Source organism: Brassica oleracea, chromosome C3, assembly GCF_000695525.1.
Source record: "Brassica oleracea var. oleracea cultivar TO1000 chromosome C3, BOL, whole genome shotgun sequence".
In the NCBI taxonomy this organism is placed as follows: domain Eukaryota; kingdom Viridiplantae; phylum Streptophyta; class Magnoliopsida; order Brassicales; family Brassicaceae; genus Brassica; species Brassica oleracea.
This window is the reverse complement of record NC_027750.1, coordinates 26,632,479-26,650,179: the sequence shown is the minus strand read 5'-3', so window position 1 is coordinate 26,650,179 and position 17,701 is coordinate 26,632,479. Positions and strand designations below refer to the sequence as shown.

At 36.1% G+C, this 17,701-nt stretch overlaps 3 protein-coding genes across 3 annotated transcripts; 1 reads left to right on the top strand and 2 right to left on the bottom strand.

Moving 5' to 3' along the window:
- Nucleotides 1-7,844: 7,844 nt before the first annotated feature.
- On the bottom strand, nucleotides 7,845-10,037 carry LOC106329080 (pentatricopeptide repeat-containing protein At3g16010; the record flags this gene model as incomplete). The annotated part of the gene is given in 2 exon segments (XM_013767660.1): nucleotides 7,845-9,663; nucleotides 9,769-10,037. Coding segments are annotated over 2 exon segments (1,904 nt in total), but the record flags the coding sequence as incomplete, so codon positions are not given.
- Nucleotides 10,038-10,685: 648 nt separating this feature from the next.
- LOC106335105 (MAR-binding filament-like protein 1) lies at nucleotides 10,686-13,357 on the top strand. The gene is made up of 4 exons (XM_013773532.1): nucleotides 10,686-10,980; nucleotides 11,057-11,103; nucleotides 11,202-11,348; nucleotides 11,468-13,357. Exons 1-4 carry the CDS (start codon nucleotides 10,743-10,745, stop codon nucleotides 13,175-13,177), a joined length of 2,142 nt encoding a protein of 713 aa, XP_013628986.1. The 5' UTR covers nucleotides 10,686-10,742; the 3' UTR covers nucleotides 13,178-13,357.
- Nucleotides 13,358-13,402: 45 nt separating this feature from the next.
- LOC106335106 (probable sulfate transporter 3.4) lies at nucleotides 13,403-17,307 on the bottom strand. Its single transcript, XM_013773533.1, has 13 exons — nucleotides 16,990-17,307; nucleotides 16,357-16,405; nucleotides 16,058-16,265; nucleotides 15,489-15,660; nucleotides 15,329-15,394; nucleotides 15,129-15,242; nucleotides 14,929-15,045; nucleotides 14,715-14,841; nucleotides 14,351-14,637; nucleotides 14,073-14,263; nucleotides 13,900-13,985; nucleotides 13,737-13,813; nucleotides 13,403-13,650 (listed from the first exon to the last, which is right to left on the bottom strand). Exons 1-13 carry the CDS (start codon nucleotides 17,305-17,307, stop codon nucleotides 13,501-13,503), a joined length of 1,962 nt encoding a protein of 653 aa, XP_013628987.1. The 3' UTR covers nucleotides 13,403-13,500.
- Between the last annotated feature and the right edge of the window lie 394 nt (nucleotides 17,308-17,701).

Genomic DNA, 17,701 nt, shown 5'->3' with positions numbered 1-17,701 from the left:
ACAAACCAAAGAAATTTGATATTTGATTAATGAGAGTAAATGAGCTTTTGTCTTGACAAAGAACTTGCTTAGAATTGTTATCTAGACTTAGGGAATTGTGTTGATTGAATCTTTGCCATTTTAGATTAAATCTTAGTCATCTGAAATCAAATTCCTACACCCATGACTCATGTCTTATCCATTTGCTTGAAAGTTGCTAGTTAATTGTGTTAGAACTTTGTTAGCTTAATCAAATCACCTCATTACATTGATTGCATTTAGCTTAAGTATGAACCTGAATTCTCTTTGAATTGAAACACTTAGAAATGGATTGACATTTAAAATACTACTTTGATTTGAGTTTTGGACCTTGAAAAATCCATATCAATCTCCACTTTCTAACATTAGACATATGATATGTGATTTCCATGGTATGAATGTCATTTTATAACGAGACTTAAAAAAAAAAATCATAGAATTTTCTGTACATAATATGTATTATATTATAAATTGTTTATTTAAAAAAGAAACGATAAAAATTATGGAAAAACGAAAGAGCATAAACAAATATATTTTATATAGTTTTATCTTTTAAATTATTTATATACAATATGTTTGTTTTAGTTATCATCCCAACACTTATGTCGAAGAATTAACTAAATTAAGATTAACTAATATATAATTGAGATACAAAAAACAAAAATCAGCCTAATATATCAATTGATACAAAGCAAGTAGAAGATTCACCTCTTTTTGTTTGTTGCAACTAAAAGAAACATAAACATAATCTATCGTTCTAAGCAACGAATCAGCTTCATTTATCATCCCAGCCTTCGCCATCCCTGACATAAGCGCGTCGTAAGCATAGGACATCAGGACCGCTTCCTTGGTTCTTCATCTCATTGAAGAGATCTACAACTTCACTTAGCTTCCCAAATTTCCCAAAATGTTTGATCATCAGCGCGTATATATAGGGCATGTTTGTTTCTCCATCTGGATGGGCAATCTAGATGAAGATGAGAGTTTTGTTTGTTTAGACACTAAAAGTGCAACTCATTCAGATGGATCATCCGGATGACTTTTGAAAATTTAGGCTTAATTTTAAAGTCCATTCAGCTGAACCAATTTGGATCATTTGAATGGAGATGATCATTCAAAATGGTATAATGTCTATTATACCCCTAATGTAATTCACAAATTACAAACCTAAACATAATATCATTTTTGTCACAAACGAAAACTGACAAAACTACAAAAACACTTTTTCCCGTGCTAAAAACTACTTTTTCACTTCAAAACCCCAAAACGCATTTTCTCGCTAAAATTGCAAAAAAAATGTTTTCCAGTCAAAATTGCAAAAACGTGTTTTTCCGCAAAAACCGAAAACATGTTTTCATGCCAAAATCACAAAAAAAAAATGTTTTCACGCCGAAACCCCAAAACGCAAATTTCCGCCAAAACACAAAAACATGTTTTCCTGCCAAAATCGCAAAAAACGTGTTTTCCCGCCAAAATTGCAAAATCTTTTTTTTCCTGCCAAAATTGCAAAAACGTATTTTCACGCCAAAACCCCAAAAACGTGTTTTCCCGCAAAAATCTCAAAAATTCGGTTTCCCGCTAAAACAAAAAAATCTTATTCGCGTTTTCCCGTCAAAACCGCAAAAACGCGTTTCCCCGCCAAAACCGTAAAAACGCGTTTTCTCGCCAAAACTGCAAAAACGCGTTTTCTCGCCAAAACCACAAAAACGCGTTTTCTCGCCAAAACCGCAAAAATGCGTTTCCCGCCAAAAACGTAAAAACGCGTTTTCCCGCCAAAACAGCAAAAAACGCGTTTTCTCGCCACAACCGCAAAAACGCGTTTTCCCGCCAAAATCGCAAAAACAAACACGTTTTCCCGTAAAAACGCGTTTTCCCGCAAAAACGCGTTTTCCCGCCAAAACCAAAAACGCGTTTTCCTGCCAAAACTGCAAAAACACGTTTTCCCGCCAAAACCGCAAAAGCATGTTTTCCCGCCAAAATCGCAAAAATGTGTTTTCCTCCAAATGCGTTTTCCCGCCAAAAACGTGTTTTCCCGACAAAATCGCAAAAAATGCGTTTTCCCGCCAAAATCGCAAAAACGTGGTTCCCTCCAAAACCGCAAAAACGTGTTTTCTCGCCAAAATTGATATCAAATATATGATTAAATCAAAACATGGGTATATATGTAATTTGGTTATTAAACTCATTTGAATGATTCATCTAAATGGAGAAACAAAAATAAAATTCATTCAAATGGTTCATTCAAATGACTCATCCAAATGGAGAAACAAACATGATCAAAAATTTGAATGGATCATTTAGATGGAGCACATAAATGGATCAGCTGAATGGATTCATCTAAATGAAGAAACAAACAGGGCCATACTCTATAACGTACATTCCCTAAATTTTCTTTTAGTTTCTTAAACAACTCATTCCCTGCTTCGTATCTTTTTGCCTTTGCAAGAGCGTTTATAAGGCTGCAATACTCTGCAAGACTAGGTGGAAACCTTTCTCATCCATCACCACTAGATTGGTAACTAAATGAAACTTGTTTTTTAGAATAAGATTAAAATATTCTTTGATCCAAATATATATCACTCCTGGATGCGATCCCGATTGTAATATCCATGGATCTCGTCATCAATTACACAGGCGGAATCGAACTTTTCATTTATAAATCCACCTGATATTCTCTGAATGATTAAAAAGAAATTATGTGTGATTCAAAATATTTTAAAACAAATTCAAATTATAAATTACCACATTCATTTTTTTTGTTTTACATTTTCCTCCTTTATAACGGAATTATTCCGTAAGCACAATACCACTAGGGTTCAACATTCATATAACCTAAACATGTTAGGAAACGATTTTTACATCCATATATACTAGTTGGAAACATGACTGAAGTTATTGATATATCTTTAATAGACTTTATGCGATTTGTGAGAATGACACATGCGAATCACATAATTACTATTTTTTAAGAATGATCATTTTGTTTTATCAAAAAATTATAAGTAACATCCCAATTTTTTGAACTTTCAAGTTTAAACTCTGTTTGAACCTAAACGAGTAAGCATAAATGGATCAATGTTAATGAAGGTTTTTTTTTTTAATTGAAATGGTTAATGCAGGTTTTCTCTATAAATATTGATTTTGTTATCTCTAATCTATGAAATATTCATAGATTAATATATATTCCTATACTTTTATTAATATATCAATGTATCCATAACATAGTCGATATATAATTAGTGAATTACGTTAAAAGTTGATTCTCTTGCATCTATTATACAATGAACCTGACCAACAACTCTAATTTCCAGCTTTTAAAATAATCAGTTTAGACGGTAAATCAGTGAAACGTTTTAAAAAAAAAATGTTTGAAAAAAAAATTAACCTGGATGACGCCTACTCGTTCATCTATTCTACACATGAGTCATCTACGAGCCGTTTAATTACCACCTAACGATTTTTTAACATTGCTATTTGAAATTTGCTATTTTCAAATGATGCTGCTTCCCCATTCCAAAACAAACCAGTAAATAATTTATAACATTTCTAGGATACTAAAGATATATGTTATCATTTATCATATCTTTAAGATTTTGATTGTAATGTCCATATATTACGGGATCTGTGACAAAGGGAATGGAGCTTCCTATCATATTTTAAAATACTTCTGCATGATCTAAAATTGAAACTCGAAAAAGATGCCAAATGTTTTTTGATATATATAAAAAACACATGGTACACTATTACAAACATCTTGTCAAACCAAACAGAAAAGGAAATATATAGTATTATTTTTGAACAACCACGTTTTAAGGTTCTCGCGTATAACGTGGAAGATTATTGTAATATATATAGGATACTTTTGAGTAGGAAAATCTGATAATCTGCCGACTATATATGAAGGCAGTCATGCATAATTTAGACATAATACTTACTGAAAACACAAAAATATAAACTCTGTCTACTGTGGATATCGAGAGAGAGTTAATATAAATGGCGATATCCCATGTCTGGCCTTTGCTTCTTCCTCTCCTTGTATCCCTCTTTTTCTTACCTGCTGCTTTGAACGCAGCCAGATTCTCAAAATGTGATCGTAAGTAGCAGTTGATGTTATAATTCATTTTGTAATTTTTGATAGAAGAAGATAAATAAAGTTATCTTGTTTCGTGAACTTCAAAAAAAAAAAAAATTGTAGAGCGTTTTTTATTGTAATTGTAGTAAGATGTTGGTATCATTTTTTGTTCCTTTTCTAACCCGTCGTAGCTATCCCATTGCTGCAAGCGGTGTACTTTACTCCCCAGACGATGACTGGATTAAGAGTAGCACTAATGCAAACATTACGCTATCCGCTCAGACATGTAAATAATTCAATTTCTGGTTTTCATAATTATATTTTTTTTTTCTTGATGATTTTCAAGTTAACTCTTCCAGTATTTTTTTTTTCTTGGTGTGAACAGACACAAACATCTCTGATGGAGCAACTGTAACATTCAGCATTTGGGGCTATATCTCAGCAGATAGACTCCTTATGTGATCTAGTCGCGTGCCCTGTTGCACCTGGCCCCATTGGGTTTACTTTACCTAACGTATTCACTGAGGAAGAACTAAACAGAGTAGTAAGTTTTTCTTTACATCAACAACTAGTCTGAGACTAATTCTATAATCGCTGCATTTCAGATCTCCATTTTATTGGGTTTTCTAGTGACCTAACGAGGCCCCTTTTTTTTTAAATACTTCCAGAAGAGATATTATAATTATTTGGCTACACTAAAGATAACGGCGGAGCACCAGAAAGACCCAATTATGTGCATCGAATTCGATTGTTTTGTTACAGCTGAAACGTTCCCTGCTTAGGGAAGTTACTGAGTGAAACGGTCCCCTCATGTATGCATGGTTATCCTAATGTTTTGTATCCTTTTTACCTTTATGTGTAGTCCAACAAATAAAAATAAGCGTGTTAATAAACACACTTAACCTATTTCAATTTGTCTATGTACGTGATCTTGTTTTCAAGCACCTTAAATTATAAAAATAGACTGTTTAAGTCTATGCAATTTGTGAAAGAAATGAAATAAAATAGTAGCCTTTTTCATGTTATAACAGAGACGAAACATCTTTTACATGATCCACATTGCCTACAGCGTCAAGTATTGATGAATATACACAAAGCCTTTATCTTGCATCTCTCCCATCATTCTTGCAGCCTCCTCAAACATTCCAGCATGTGCAAAACATCCAAGTAGAGTACTATAAGTGAAACCATCAGGCTAAACACCAGAACCCGTCACGGCTTCAAACATTTCTATAGCTCTTTTTGGCGCACCTGTTCTAGCAAATCCATTAAGGATGATGTTATGCGAATATACATCCGGGCTGCAACCGTTCTCTTCTTCTAAGTAAACAACGAATGAGCTTCATTTATTATACCAGCGTTCACCATTCCTGACCTAAGCGCGTTGTAAGTATAAACATGAGGACCACTTCCTTGATTCTTCATCTCATTGAAGAGATTTGCAGCTTCGCTTAGCTTCTCGCATTTCCCAAAATGTTTGATCATCACAGCATACACTCGAGAACTTACATTACCGAAATTCTCTTTTTAGTTCCTTAAACAACTCGTTCACTGCTTCGTATCTTCTCACCTTTTCAAGAGCGTTTATAATACGCTGCAGGACAAGGTGGAAAACCTTTCTCATCCATCTCCTCAAGAAGAGATTTCTTCACTCAATTGGTTTTACAATAGTCTAGTTTAATCACGTAATCTTTTCAGTTTTTTCTTTTACAAATCTTTCATTAACTTTTTTAACCGGATGTTTTACCCACTCATGCGAGCATAATCATGTTACAAATATTTATTATTAACTTTATTATTAAATTATAAAAAATTTCATTTTTAACCTAATTATTGTTTACACATCTTTTTATTTCTTAATTGTACTTTTAAAAAATTGGATAATAATTGAATATATGTAGGAATTATCATTTAAATATATATATATATATATTAGGTTTTTTCAATTATATATATAAATTCATAAAAAAATATCTAATAAAATTTAATTATTATTATTCATTAAGGGTATAAAAGATATTAATCGCTTTAACTTTTTAACGTAAGAACTCGAATGAGAAAAATTATTTTGCAAATAATAGTATATATATTATTTTTTCATTAGTTAAATTTTTAATGTATTATCTCTTTTTATATTTATTATTTATATTTATTATTTTTAATAATTAAAATGCTTTAATTATTTATTGAATGTTAATTTAATCTAATGGTTTTCTAACAACTACACAAAATACAATTTTATAATCCACCAATTGTTGCATGCATGTAACCACGAGGAAACATTGAAGGAAATATATATATATATATATATATATATATATATATAAAAAAAAATATTTTTTGGTCAAATATATATACTATAGTTTAACAAAAATAATTTAAGGTCCTTGCGTATAACGTAGGAGATTATTGTAATGTAGGGATGTCATTTTGAGTCGAAAAATCAAATAATCCATCGACTATAAGATAGAGGCAGGCATGTAGTCATAGACACAAACACAAAAATATAAAGTCTATCTAGTGAGGATCGAAAGCTAATTCAAATATGGCGATATCACACGCCCAGCCTTTGCTTCTTCCTCTCCTTGTATCACTCCTTTTCTTGCCTGCTGCTTTGGGCCAACCCCGTCATCTCAGACCCTGCAATAGAAGTAGTAAGATGTTATCATTTTGGTTAATGTTAATTTTTTTTTCGTTTTTGATAAGAAAGGCAAATGTTAGCATTTTTTTCTCCTTTTGGTAGAAACTCTGAACTCTCGCGTTGTTGTATCGACTGTGATGATCGGCCCACACCCAGTTAAGCGTAGCGCTAATTCAAACTTTACGATACCGGATCTACAAGTAAATAATTCCTTTTTGTTTTTTTTTAATATTGTTTTCAAGTTAACTATTGTTTTCTTGAAAAAAAAAAAAAACTATTGTTTTCTTGATAAAAGAAGTATTGGTATGAACAGACATAGACATCCCTGATGGAGCAACTGTAGAACTGCGCTTTTGGATACCTTCACCTCCTAGGCAAAAGTTACCACCTGCCTTAATTAAAAACTACACCATCTGTGATCTAGTGGCGTGCCCTATTGGACCTGGCCCCTTTGAATTTGCTCTTTACCTAACGCATTCAATATGAAAGTACTAAACAGGTAAGTTTTTCTTTACAATATAATCGTTGCATTTCAGATCTCCATTTTGTTGGGTTTTCTAATGTCCTAACAAGACCGCTATTTTTTCTTATTGAAATACTTTAGATGTTATATAACGTTACACTAAGCATCAAAGCGGAGCAAGAGACAATGACGTGCGTCTGGTTCCATTGTGTGTTTTACGGTCGTCCGCCTTTGCTTACGTAAGCGACCGGGTGAAACTATGTTCCAAGTCTTTATCAGTCTGATCTACTCTTATGTTCATTGTAGTCATAATGTTTGTATCCTTTTTACCTTTATGTGTCGTCCAACAAATAAAAAAAGAACGTGTTGATAAACACACTTGACCGATTTCGATTTGTCTTATGTGTTTGTAAGCTGGTTTTTCGAACAACTTAAACTTCAAAAAGAAGTTATTGTGTTTTCCATATTGTAACGTATGCTGATATTAAATGTAAGTAGATTTGGTGCATTTTCCATACCTTCCATCATCTGAGAAAAAGTTCCAAAAGCTTTTTCTTTTTCTATTTGACTGAAAGGAAAATAGTCAAAATACTGTGGGAGTACAAAATAGTAACACATTCACTTCTTACGAAGACTAAACATCTTGTACATGATCCACATTGCCCACAGCGTCAAGTATTGATGAGTAAGTGATTGCATCATACACAAAGCCTTTATCTTTCATCTCACCCATCATTCTTGCAGCCTCCTCAAACATTCCGGCATGTGCAAAACATCCCAGAAGTGTATTATAAGTAACACCATCAGGCTTCACAACACCAGAACGCTTCATAGCTTCAAACATTTCTATAGCTCGTTTCGGATCACCCGTTCTAGCAAATCCATTGAGTATAATGTTATGCGAATTCACATCAGCGCTGCAACCGTTCTCTTCCATCTTCCTAAGCAACGAATGAGCTTCATTTATCATACCAGCCTTAACCATTCCCGACATAAGCGCGTTGTAAGCATACACATCAGGACCACTCCCTTGGTTCTTCATCTCATTGAACAGATCCACCGCTTCACTTAGCTTCCCGCATTTCCCAAAATGTTTGATCATCACTGCATACACTCTAGAACTCACATTCCCATAATTCTCCTTTAGCTCCTTAAACAGCTCGTTGGCAGCTTCGTATCTTTTCGCCTTCCCAAGAGCGTTAATAAGGCTGCAGTACGCCGCAGGGCAAGGCGGAAAGCCTCTCTCGTCCATCTCCTCAAGCAGCAACAGAGCTTTCTCCACTCTATTTGTCTTACAATAACCATCTATAAGGATGGAGTAAGTGAACTCGCTAGGGGAAACACCTTCCGCCTTCATCTTATCAAACCAAGAACTCACTTCTGCAACCGGAGCTTTAGACTCAAACAGAGACTTAATAACAGTGTTGTACGAAACAACAGTGGGAGTACATCTCCACCTCCCCATCTCATTGAAGACATTCGTCAACTCCTCCACTCTACCCACTTTGCCTAAAATGTTCATCAGATTGTTTAAAAACACAACATCAGGACTCAATCCGTCTCTAACCATGTTCTTATACAAACCATATGCTTCTTCCACTCTCCCTGCTTTACCAAGCCCCTTTACAAGCTCCGTGTATGTATAAACACTAGGCAAGCAACCTGCTCGTTTCATCTCCTCGAAAAGATCCAAAGCTTTCTCAACTTCACCAACCTTAAAGTACACCCCCAGCAGAGTAGTGTATATCTTCTCCGTTGGCTCCAAACCGTTCTCCCTCATCTCATCAAACAACCTTATAGCAGAATCATTACGACCTAACTTATCATAGGAAGATATAACCGCAGAGTAAGTAACCGTATCTGGATAACAATCACCTTCGTTACACATCTCACTATAAACCTCATGAACTCTCTCGTGCTGTCCTTCTTGGACCAGCATCGTAATCACCGAGTTGTAAGTGCTCGAATTAGGTTTGCACTTGCGTCCTTTCGCCTGATAAAACACTGACAAAGCCTTGCTAACCATCTTAGCTCTCCCTAAGGCCTTCACAAGCTCCGAGAGAATCCCAGGGCTGACGCTAACGTACACGTTACGAACCACTTCTTGTATCGTTCTGTACATCTCACCGTAAAGCCTAGCTTCTTCGAGGCAGCGTATCAATGCCATGTAAGTGGAGGAATCGTGCTGAAAGTTTCTTCTTTTACCAGCCCATTTGAAGAACTGGGTCTTGACGTTGATCTCGACGTCTATCTCGAGGACTGAACGGACTAGACGGTGGTCCACTTTGAGTTTGAGGACCTCTAAGGCTTTCTCGGCGTCGGGTCCCCATTTGAAGATTTTGAGGATTCTTATGAATCTCTCGTCTAGCATCCGCACTGATGGGTCTTTTCTAGAGAGTTTCCACTTCTCTTGAGGATTCTCTGAGTACTCTGGGTTTGGAAGAATGAACATCTGAACAATCTCGCTTTCTGCGAAACAAATTGTTTTGAGAGTCAAAAACCATTAAAGGTGAAACCTTTTCTACTAAAAAATCTAAACTTTCGATGTGTAAGAGGAGGTAGAGTGCAGATAACCTGTTTGTTTAAATCTCTGAGAGAGGTGAGCTAGTGTTGAGACGCTTCGCTTCACGAGAATTGATCGAGACGATATGTACGCCATTTTTATAAAGGGGTTTTAAGTGTAAGGAGTTTCGAAGAGTTGTACTATTCCGGTGGCGAAAGATTCCGGCGTTACAGATCGGTATGTTTAGAGTCGCCGTCGTCGTCGGTGGTTTTAGCAATCAGAGCGGCGGAAAAATATAATTAAGAGAGGTTAAGGATCAGACAGCTGAAGAAGACGCACGTGAGCCTCACGGGTTTTATACGGTTTTTCGGTTTTCGGATTTTTTTTGGTTTCTTTTGAACCAAACTATTTCGGTTCTGGGTGCTGTTATCTATTCTGAATTGAACCAAAATCTGTTTATATACCGTTTTATTCGGTTAGCTTAGTAAAAAACAAAATTTGTTATGCTCGATTTATTTAGTTGTTACATATTCCTTCCATTTCCAAAAAATGTATGTTTTATAGTTTTCACAAATATTAAAAAATATATATAATTTTAATTATAAATATATTATTTTCTCTGATTATTTTTCATAAGTTTTAATATTAATAAACACAGTTATTATTTTCAAAATTTGATAAAAACAGTTATTATTTTCCAAAGTTACAATTTATCATTATTATTTAAAAAAAAAGATGTGAAAAGATTATTTTTTATAAATCGTCGATTATTCAAAAAGGAGGGAATATCAAATTGTTTGGTTTCTGCTGAACCAAACCAAACCAAACCAAACCAAAAACCGATTGAATTTTTAAAACTTGTCTTCGTAGCTTCAGCTAAATGTAAAACCGAAAAATGAACGTTTCGGTTCGGTTTGCTTCGGTTCCAGTCGAATGCCCAGCCATAGGAAGCTCTTCTTCATTTTTTTTTTTGGTTTGGGTTCCCAGTGTTTGCCACACATTCCCAATCTCCAAATAAACTTTTACTTCTTTCTTCCCAGAGAAGATGGGTGGTTTCCTCATTGGAGGCACTTGCTCCGCCCCTTCTCCTCCTCTCCATTCTAGACTCCTCCCATCTCCTCCTCCTTCTCAGTTCCTGCTTCTCTCCTCCACCAATTCCAAGCGTCGCCGACCACCATCGGCTTCTCTACGCCGCCAAGACGTCAAAAGAAGAGCTTTCGTTCTCGTTGGTATCTCCGTTCTTCCCTTCTTCCAGCTTCAGTCCCCTGCTTTGGCCGATGAAAGTGAGTTCCTTTCTTCTGCATTGATGTAAAAAAAATGTTATCTTTCATTGTTTTAATAAGTTTGTTATTATAACAGGAGACGACAATGAGATTAAGACATCAAAGCTTAATCAAGATTCTGAGGTTTTTATATAAACTCCACCATTTGGGTTTCAATAGTGTTTTACAAGTGATTGAGAGACTTTGTTTGTTTGCTTCTTTTTTTTATGTTGTGGATTTAGGTTGCAGTTAGTGAAGGAACAACATCATCACCAAACACATTTCTCTCTCTCCTAAATGGTCTTGGGATTTTTAGTTCTGGTGTTCTTGGCGCTCTCTATGCACTTGCTCGTAAAGACACCAAAGCTGCTGAAGAAACCATCGAATCTGTAAGCTTCCTCTTCTACAACTTGTTAAACTTTTTTTGCTTGATTACTCATAGCACTTCTATAAGGTTGTGAATATTCTATCTCGCTGCTGGATTTGATCCTTACGTACTTACATACAGCTAAAGAACCAGTTGAAAGAGAGAGAAAGAGCATTGGTTTTGATGGAGAAAGACTTTGAAGCAAGAATCCTGCTCACACAGGAAGAGTGGAATAAGGAAAGAAAAAAGGCAGAAGAGGAAAGATTCTCATTGATCAACCAATTGAATTCTGCAAAGGAAGTGGCGACGGGGTTAGGCAAGGAGCTAAGCAGCGAGAAGAAGCTATCTGAGGAGCTTAGAGCTCAGGTTGAAAACCTGCAAAGTAATCTGTCAAAGGCTGGTGAAGACAAAAAGGCACTCGAGTCTGAGCTCAGAGAAAAGCTTGATCTGATTGAAGGGATACAAGACCGGATCAACTTGCTTAGTTTGGAGCTGAAAGATAAAAAAGAAGAAGTTCAAAGTATTAGCGCATCGCTAGCTGAGAAAGAAGCGGAACTGAAGAAACTCAACTCTGCTTACACTCAAACTAGCAGAGATCTCGTTGAAGCAAAGTTACAAATCAAACAGCTTAAGGATGAAGTCGCGAGACTTCAGTCTGAAATAGACTCCAAGAACTCTACCATTGAGGAACTAAACACCAGAATCACCACTTTAGTCGCTGAGAAAGAAGGTTACATCAAGAAGCTTGACGATGTTACAAAAGACTACAGTGCCTTGAAACTAACTTCTGAGGCGCGGGAAGCTGCTGATGCTGACGTCATAAGAAGTAGAGAGGAGGAGATTCAGAAGATTAATGAAAAGCTGGATCATGCGGTGAAGGATGCTAACGAGAGTAAAGACAAAGTCGCTGACCTTACTGAGAAGTACGAAGACGCAAAGAGGATGCTGGAGATAGAACTCGCTAGTGTACAAAACTTGAGACACGAGCTCGAAGGAACAAAGAGAACACTCCAGGCGTCGAGAGAACGTGTCTCTGACCTGGAGAAGATGCTTGATGAGTCGAGAGCTTTGTGCTCGAAGTTTGAATCAGAGGTCTCAAAAGTTAGCGAAGAGTTTGATAAAGCCAAGAAAAGATACGAAGAGAATCTCGCTGATGAGAGACGAAACGGTGAGGTTTTGGCTAGGGAGATTGCAGTGGAGAAGGATCATGTGAAGAAAGCTAGAGACGAGATTGAGGAGCTGAGGCGTGAGGTCGAAGAAGCTTCTGTCAAGAACCAGAGCCTGCAAAAGGAGCTAGTGGAGGTTTACAAGAAAGGTGAAGCCACTAACAAAGAATTGAAAGAGGAGAAAGAGACTGTTTCGGCGTTGGAGAAAGAGGTTAAAGCAATGGAGAAGCAGATGTTGATGGACAGGGAAGCAATGAAGGCCCTTGAGACAGACCTGGAAGAAGCAGTTAAGTCTTTAGATGAGATGAACAAGAACACAGCGACGCTTTCGCGAGAGCTCGAGAAGGTGAACACTCATATCTCGAGCTTGGAAGACGAGAAAGAAGTGCTTCAAAGATCGCTAGAAGAGGCGAGGAACGCGTCAAAGGAAGCTAAGGAGAACGTGGAAGACGCGCATATCGTCGTGATGAGTCTAGGAAAAGAGAGGGAAGTGCTGGAGAAGAAAGTGAAGAAGCTGGAGGAAGACTTGGGGTCTGCAAAGGGAGAGATACTGCGCTTGAGGAGCCAGCAACAGGATTCTTCTGTAAAGGCTGTGAATAGTACGGGTGATGAAGAGAAGAGCGATGATGATAAGGTTGCTGTGAAGAAAGTTGTCAGGAGGAGAAAGAGCAGCACCAGTTCTTGAAAGAGACAAAGGTTGTATAATGACCAAAACTTGCTTCTTATCATTTAACTCTAATCTGTGTAAATTTTGACCATTTCATCAATGATGATAGGAAGTATAGAGTGAGAAGATTGTATCAGGCTATTCATGTCTAAAATTATGATTTCATATAAACTATATGTTAAAGATTGAAATTACATTTATTATTATAATACAATTAAAACCAAAACACCCTCAAGGATTTAAGGGTAAGCACCAAAAATTGTTTCTCAAGAGGCTGGTTTAGTCTTCAGAAACAACCATCCTTTACAAGTTCTCTACTAGAAGTTCAAAGTCTCTCAAATTCATGGCTGGCCATGAGCTTTCCATGTTGATGAGAGATCAGCTACAGCTTCAGCAACCGTTAGATAAAGTCCACTCAGCCCCAGTGACTCAATGATCTTGGACTTGTGTAGCTTTTCCATCACACTCCCCACAGGGTTCACCAGCACAAGCTTTTTAAAACAAGTGAAAACATAAAGTTAGCTTGCGTTTTACTACTTACATAAGTAAGATCTTTGTTTAGAGATAGAGGTCTAACCTGAAGTGATTGCTTCTCTAGCCTCCTTCTAAGTTCAAATACCGCCTCAATCCCACTTGTGTCAATGGAAGATACAGCTAAAACAGTTCAAAAAAGAGAAGGCATAAGTAAACAAGATGAGCCAAAAGCTTATGAGCATACCTCAGATAAGAACAGAAGTTACCTGTCATATCAAGAACTATGCATTTTAAGGTACTGCCATTGTTTTCCTTTATCCGAGTTTCCTCTTCCCTGGTCCATCTCAAGATCCTACATAAACTCATTTCCATAAGAACAAACACAAAACCATATCAAGAAGAAAGTTATTTACTATGAAGACAGTTGTTTTTGACTGACCGTTCTTGCAGGTAAGTGCTATTGGCAAAGTATATTGGAGATTCAACGGCAAGAATCAAGAAACCATGGATTCTTGAGGCTTCTCTGTATCTCTTAAGACTCTGGTATATCTGAGTCCCTTGGATGTTTCCAAACTCTAAAGTGTTTGGCCGTGTTACATGCAACAAGATCTTGATAACCGAAACAACCACCTGCAACAAGAAGGTATCAAACTTAGATAACAAACAATCTGAGGATTAGTAAAAACCATAAACCATAAAGAATATCTGTATACTCACTGCTATTGCTAGGCCAAGAGGTACAGAGACTAAGAGGACACCGAAGAAGGCACACATGCAAGTGAAGAAATCGAATTTGTCAACTTTATAGAGCTTGTAAGCAGCTTGATAATCAATGAGGCCTATCACAGCGGTTAAGATGATGGCGGCTAGGATCAAATTAGGAGTGTAGTAGAAGAGTGGCATCAAGAACAAGAGGGTCACAAGAACTGTAGAGGCCAACACAATGTTGGAAGCAGCTGTTTTGGCTCCAGCGTTGTAGTTTACAGCAGATCTAGAGAAAGAACCTGAAGGAAACAATAAAATGTAAGTCGTCAAAAAAATTGTTCCTTGGGCCACAAGGTGAATGAGATTGGTTTCTAACCTGTTGTAACATAGCAAGAGGTGCAAGAGCCAACCATGTTCATGAAACCTATAGCCATCATTTCTTTGTTCCCATTAACTTGATAGTTCTTTAGAGATGCAAAGGTTCTCCCAACAGCAATCCCTTCCTGAAAAAACAATCAAGTCAAAGTGTTAAGCACTTTGGCACTTAACTCTACAATTTACAAAGCAGGTAAAGATTTTGGAAAGCTTACTGTAAGAGAGAGAACCCCTGTGATGATACCGGTCTTGATGGCAAGAGCAAGATGAGTACCACTGAAGTACAACATGTTTGATGAAGGTGGATTCAAACCCTTTGGTAGATGTCCAATCTGCATTAAAAATTGAACTGTTAGAATTTCTCATTTCAGTTTTCAAAGTAACATAAGTCAAGTCTGGTTAAAAATGTTCTTACAAAAGAGATGGCATGAGTCTTGTTCCTGATGAGGAATACAAGAAGAGTTGAGATAACAACTGATGCCAAAGGTGATGCAGCTGATATCCAGAAAAGTTTTGGCTTCCTCATGCTCTGTAAAATCGCCAAAAAAATGTTAAATATTCGATCACAGCACAGTCTCTTTTGGTATAATGCCTGAAGTTTTTGCAAGTACTTACAATGTGTCTTGTGGTTAAGAGAATGATCAAGAAGCCAAGCCCCATCACAATAGTTTCCCATGACCACTGAAATTGTAGTAAGTAACGTAACACTATTAGATAAGGATTTTTTTAATCAAAAGAAATAAATAAATAAAGAGGAAAGTAATGATCGACTTACTTCGGATCTATGGTTGAAAACAGAGAACATGACAGGAATAAATTGCATTTTGCCAGTGAAATGAACAATTCCAAGAAGGCCCTTAAGCTGTTGAAGTGACACAATCACAGCAGCACCAGCAGTGAAACCAACCAAAGTTGGCTTTGACAAAAAGTCAATCAAAAATCCCAGCCTGAAAATTTTAAATTAAATTTATGTAAATGTATAATACTAATCCAAAGTTGCTGACCATGAAAATTAAAGTGTAAAACCACTAAGTAGAAGGAAGCATCTTGGGAGGTAGACATTAGTACATGTCACCATCAAATCAAGTTATATAGAATCTTAGTCTTTTTCCATAGAAAAATGTTAGTTATCTCTCTATTCATCATGATTAATGTCCCTTTCATATTCAGTGATAATTCAACAAAAGAGACTTAAGCAAAACTCTGAATATATTCTACTCAAAGAATTACTAAACTGCAATAATAAGCTTTACTACATATTCTTTTCACATGACGATTGCAGATTCCCCTTATTAGTTTGAGTTTTTGATTGGTAAATCTAAATTTTCTAGGTAATATTCATACCTAAGAAGGCCGAGGGAGGCTTGGAAGAGACCAGCAAAGAAAGTTGAAGTGAAGGCCAATTTGAGATATAGAACTGGGTCTTGTGTTGGAGAAACACTCTCACTTAACATGGAGCCCATTACAAGTGATGCAATTGAGACAGGACCAACTGCAAGATGTTTTGAACTCCCAAGAACTGAGTAGATAAGTGGTGGCACAAAACTTGAATCTGCATGCAGCCACAAAACTGATTAATTAGAACCTGATATAGCTGATTACACTGATTAGTCTGTAATCATGTGATGATGGTCGATACTTACAAAGACCAACTATAGGTGGTAAGTTTGCTAGCTTGGCATAGCTGATTCCCTGCAATTTAAATTTCAAAACAAAAACAAAAATTTGTAAGAAAGAACTTTAATTAAATAAGTTTTTGGATAATTCTAAGCGAACCCACTATGAAATTAACAAGATTAAAGTATTTTTATTCAAATTTAATAATACATTGAATAACATTAAATAGTCCAAACAAAGGCAAACATGTTATGTGTTTGCTTTTAACCTTCCGAGTCCAACCAGTAATCCCAACGCTAATCAACAATGTAAATGACAAAACCTCTTTGTTACGCCTTTTATTATCCTACCAACATAACTAGGACTTTAATTATCCTACCAACATATAAACAAAAAAAAAACAAATTCTTTTTTTTGGCCAAAACTGAAAAGAATATGATAACCAAATTAGAAAAACTGTAAAACAATTTCGATTTGATAGGATAATAATTTATTTAAAAAAACAGATCAATTATTTCCATTAATTTTCAATTTTTTCTTTAAATATACAGCTTAAGAATGATAAACCAATTTCGAAAAGGAAATAAAAATAGTCACAACAAAACCAGAAAACAACAAAAAACAACTTTTCTAATAAAAAGGATTGTTAAGTGGTGAACCTGAGGGATGGCCAGACTGGCAATGGTGAGACCAGAGATAACATCAGACCTAAAAAGCTTGAGATCATACTGAGAACCCCATGTGAATATCGGAAACAAGCTTTGAAGACCAAGAATCACTTTGTTTCTCCATGTTTGGTTCCTAAACCTCTCTAACGGATCATCAGGAAAGAAAACATCAGCAAAGCGCTTCTTGAGTTTCTGAAACGTTGTTTTCTTGGGCGGTAGACAAACGCTGTGTATCTCCACGATCGTTTCTCTAGCGGTTGCAGTGTTGGGAGATGTCATGTCTTCTACTCTGTTCGTGCCATGACCCATGGTTTTTAAGGGACTTTAAATGAACCGTTCTTGAAATAATAGAGATGCAGAATTCAATAGTGTGATTCGGATGTGAATATGTGAGATTATGTTTGTAGGATTTTGTGAGGAAAGATGGTATAATTGTGCTTTGTATTTATAGACATTTGGCTGGTATTATGGGTAATGACATGTTTTTTTGTTTTACAAAACAAAAAAGGAAACTGAAAAGCGGTTTCATGGTTGAGTTTATAGGGGCAAATGCGTCATCTCCCATAATCAAGTTCGTGAAAAGGAAATAAAATCTAAGGAAATCAAATTTTCTGTAGACAATGGCATATGAACAAATATATGATAAGATCGCAGAACAGAGGAATCAATGGGATATCAGATACATATACACAATGAAAATCAT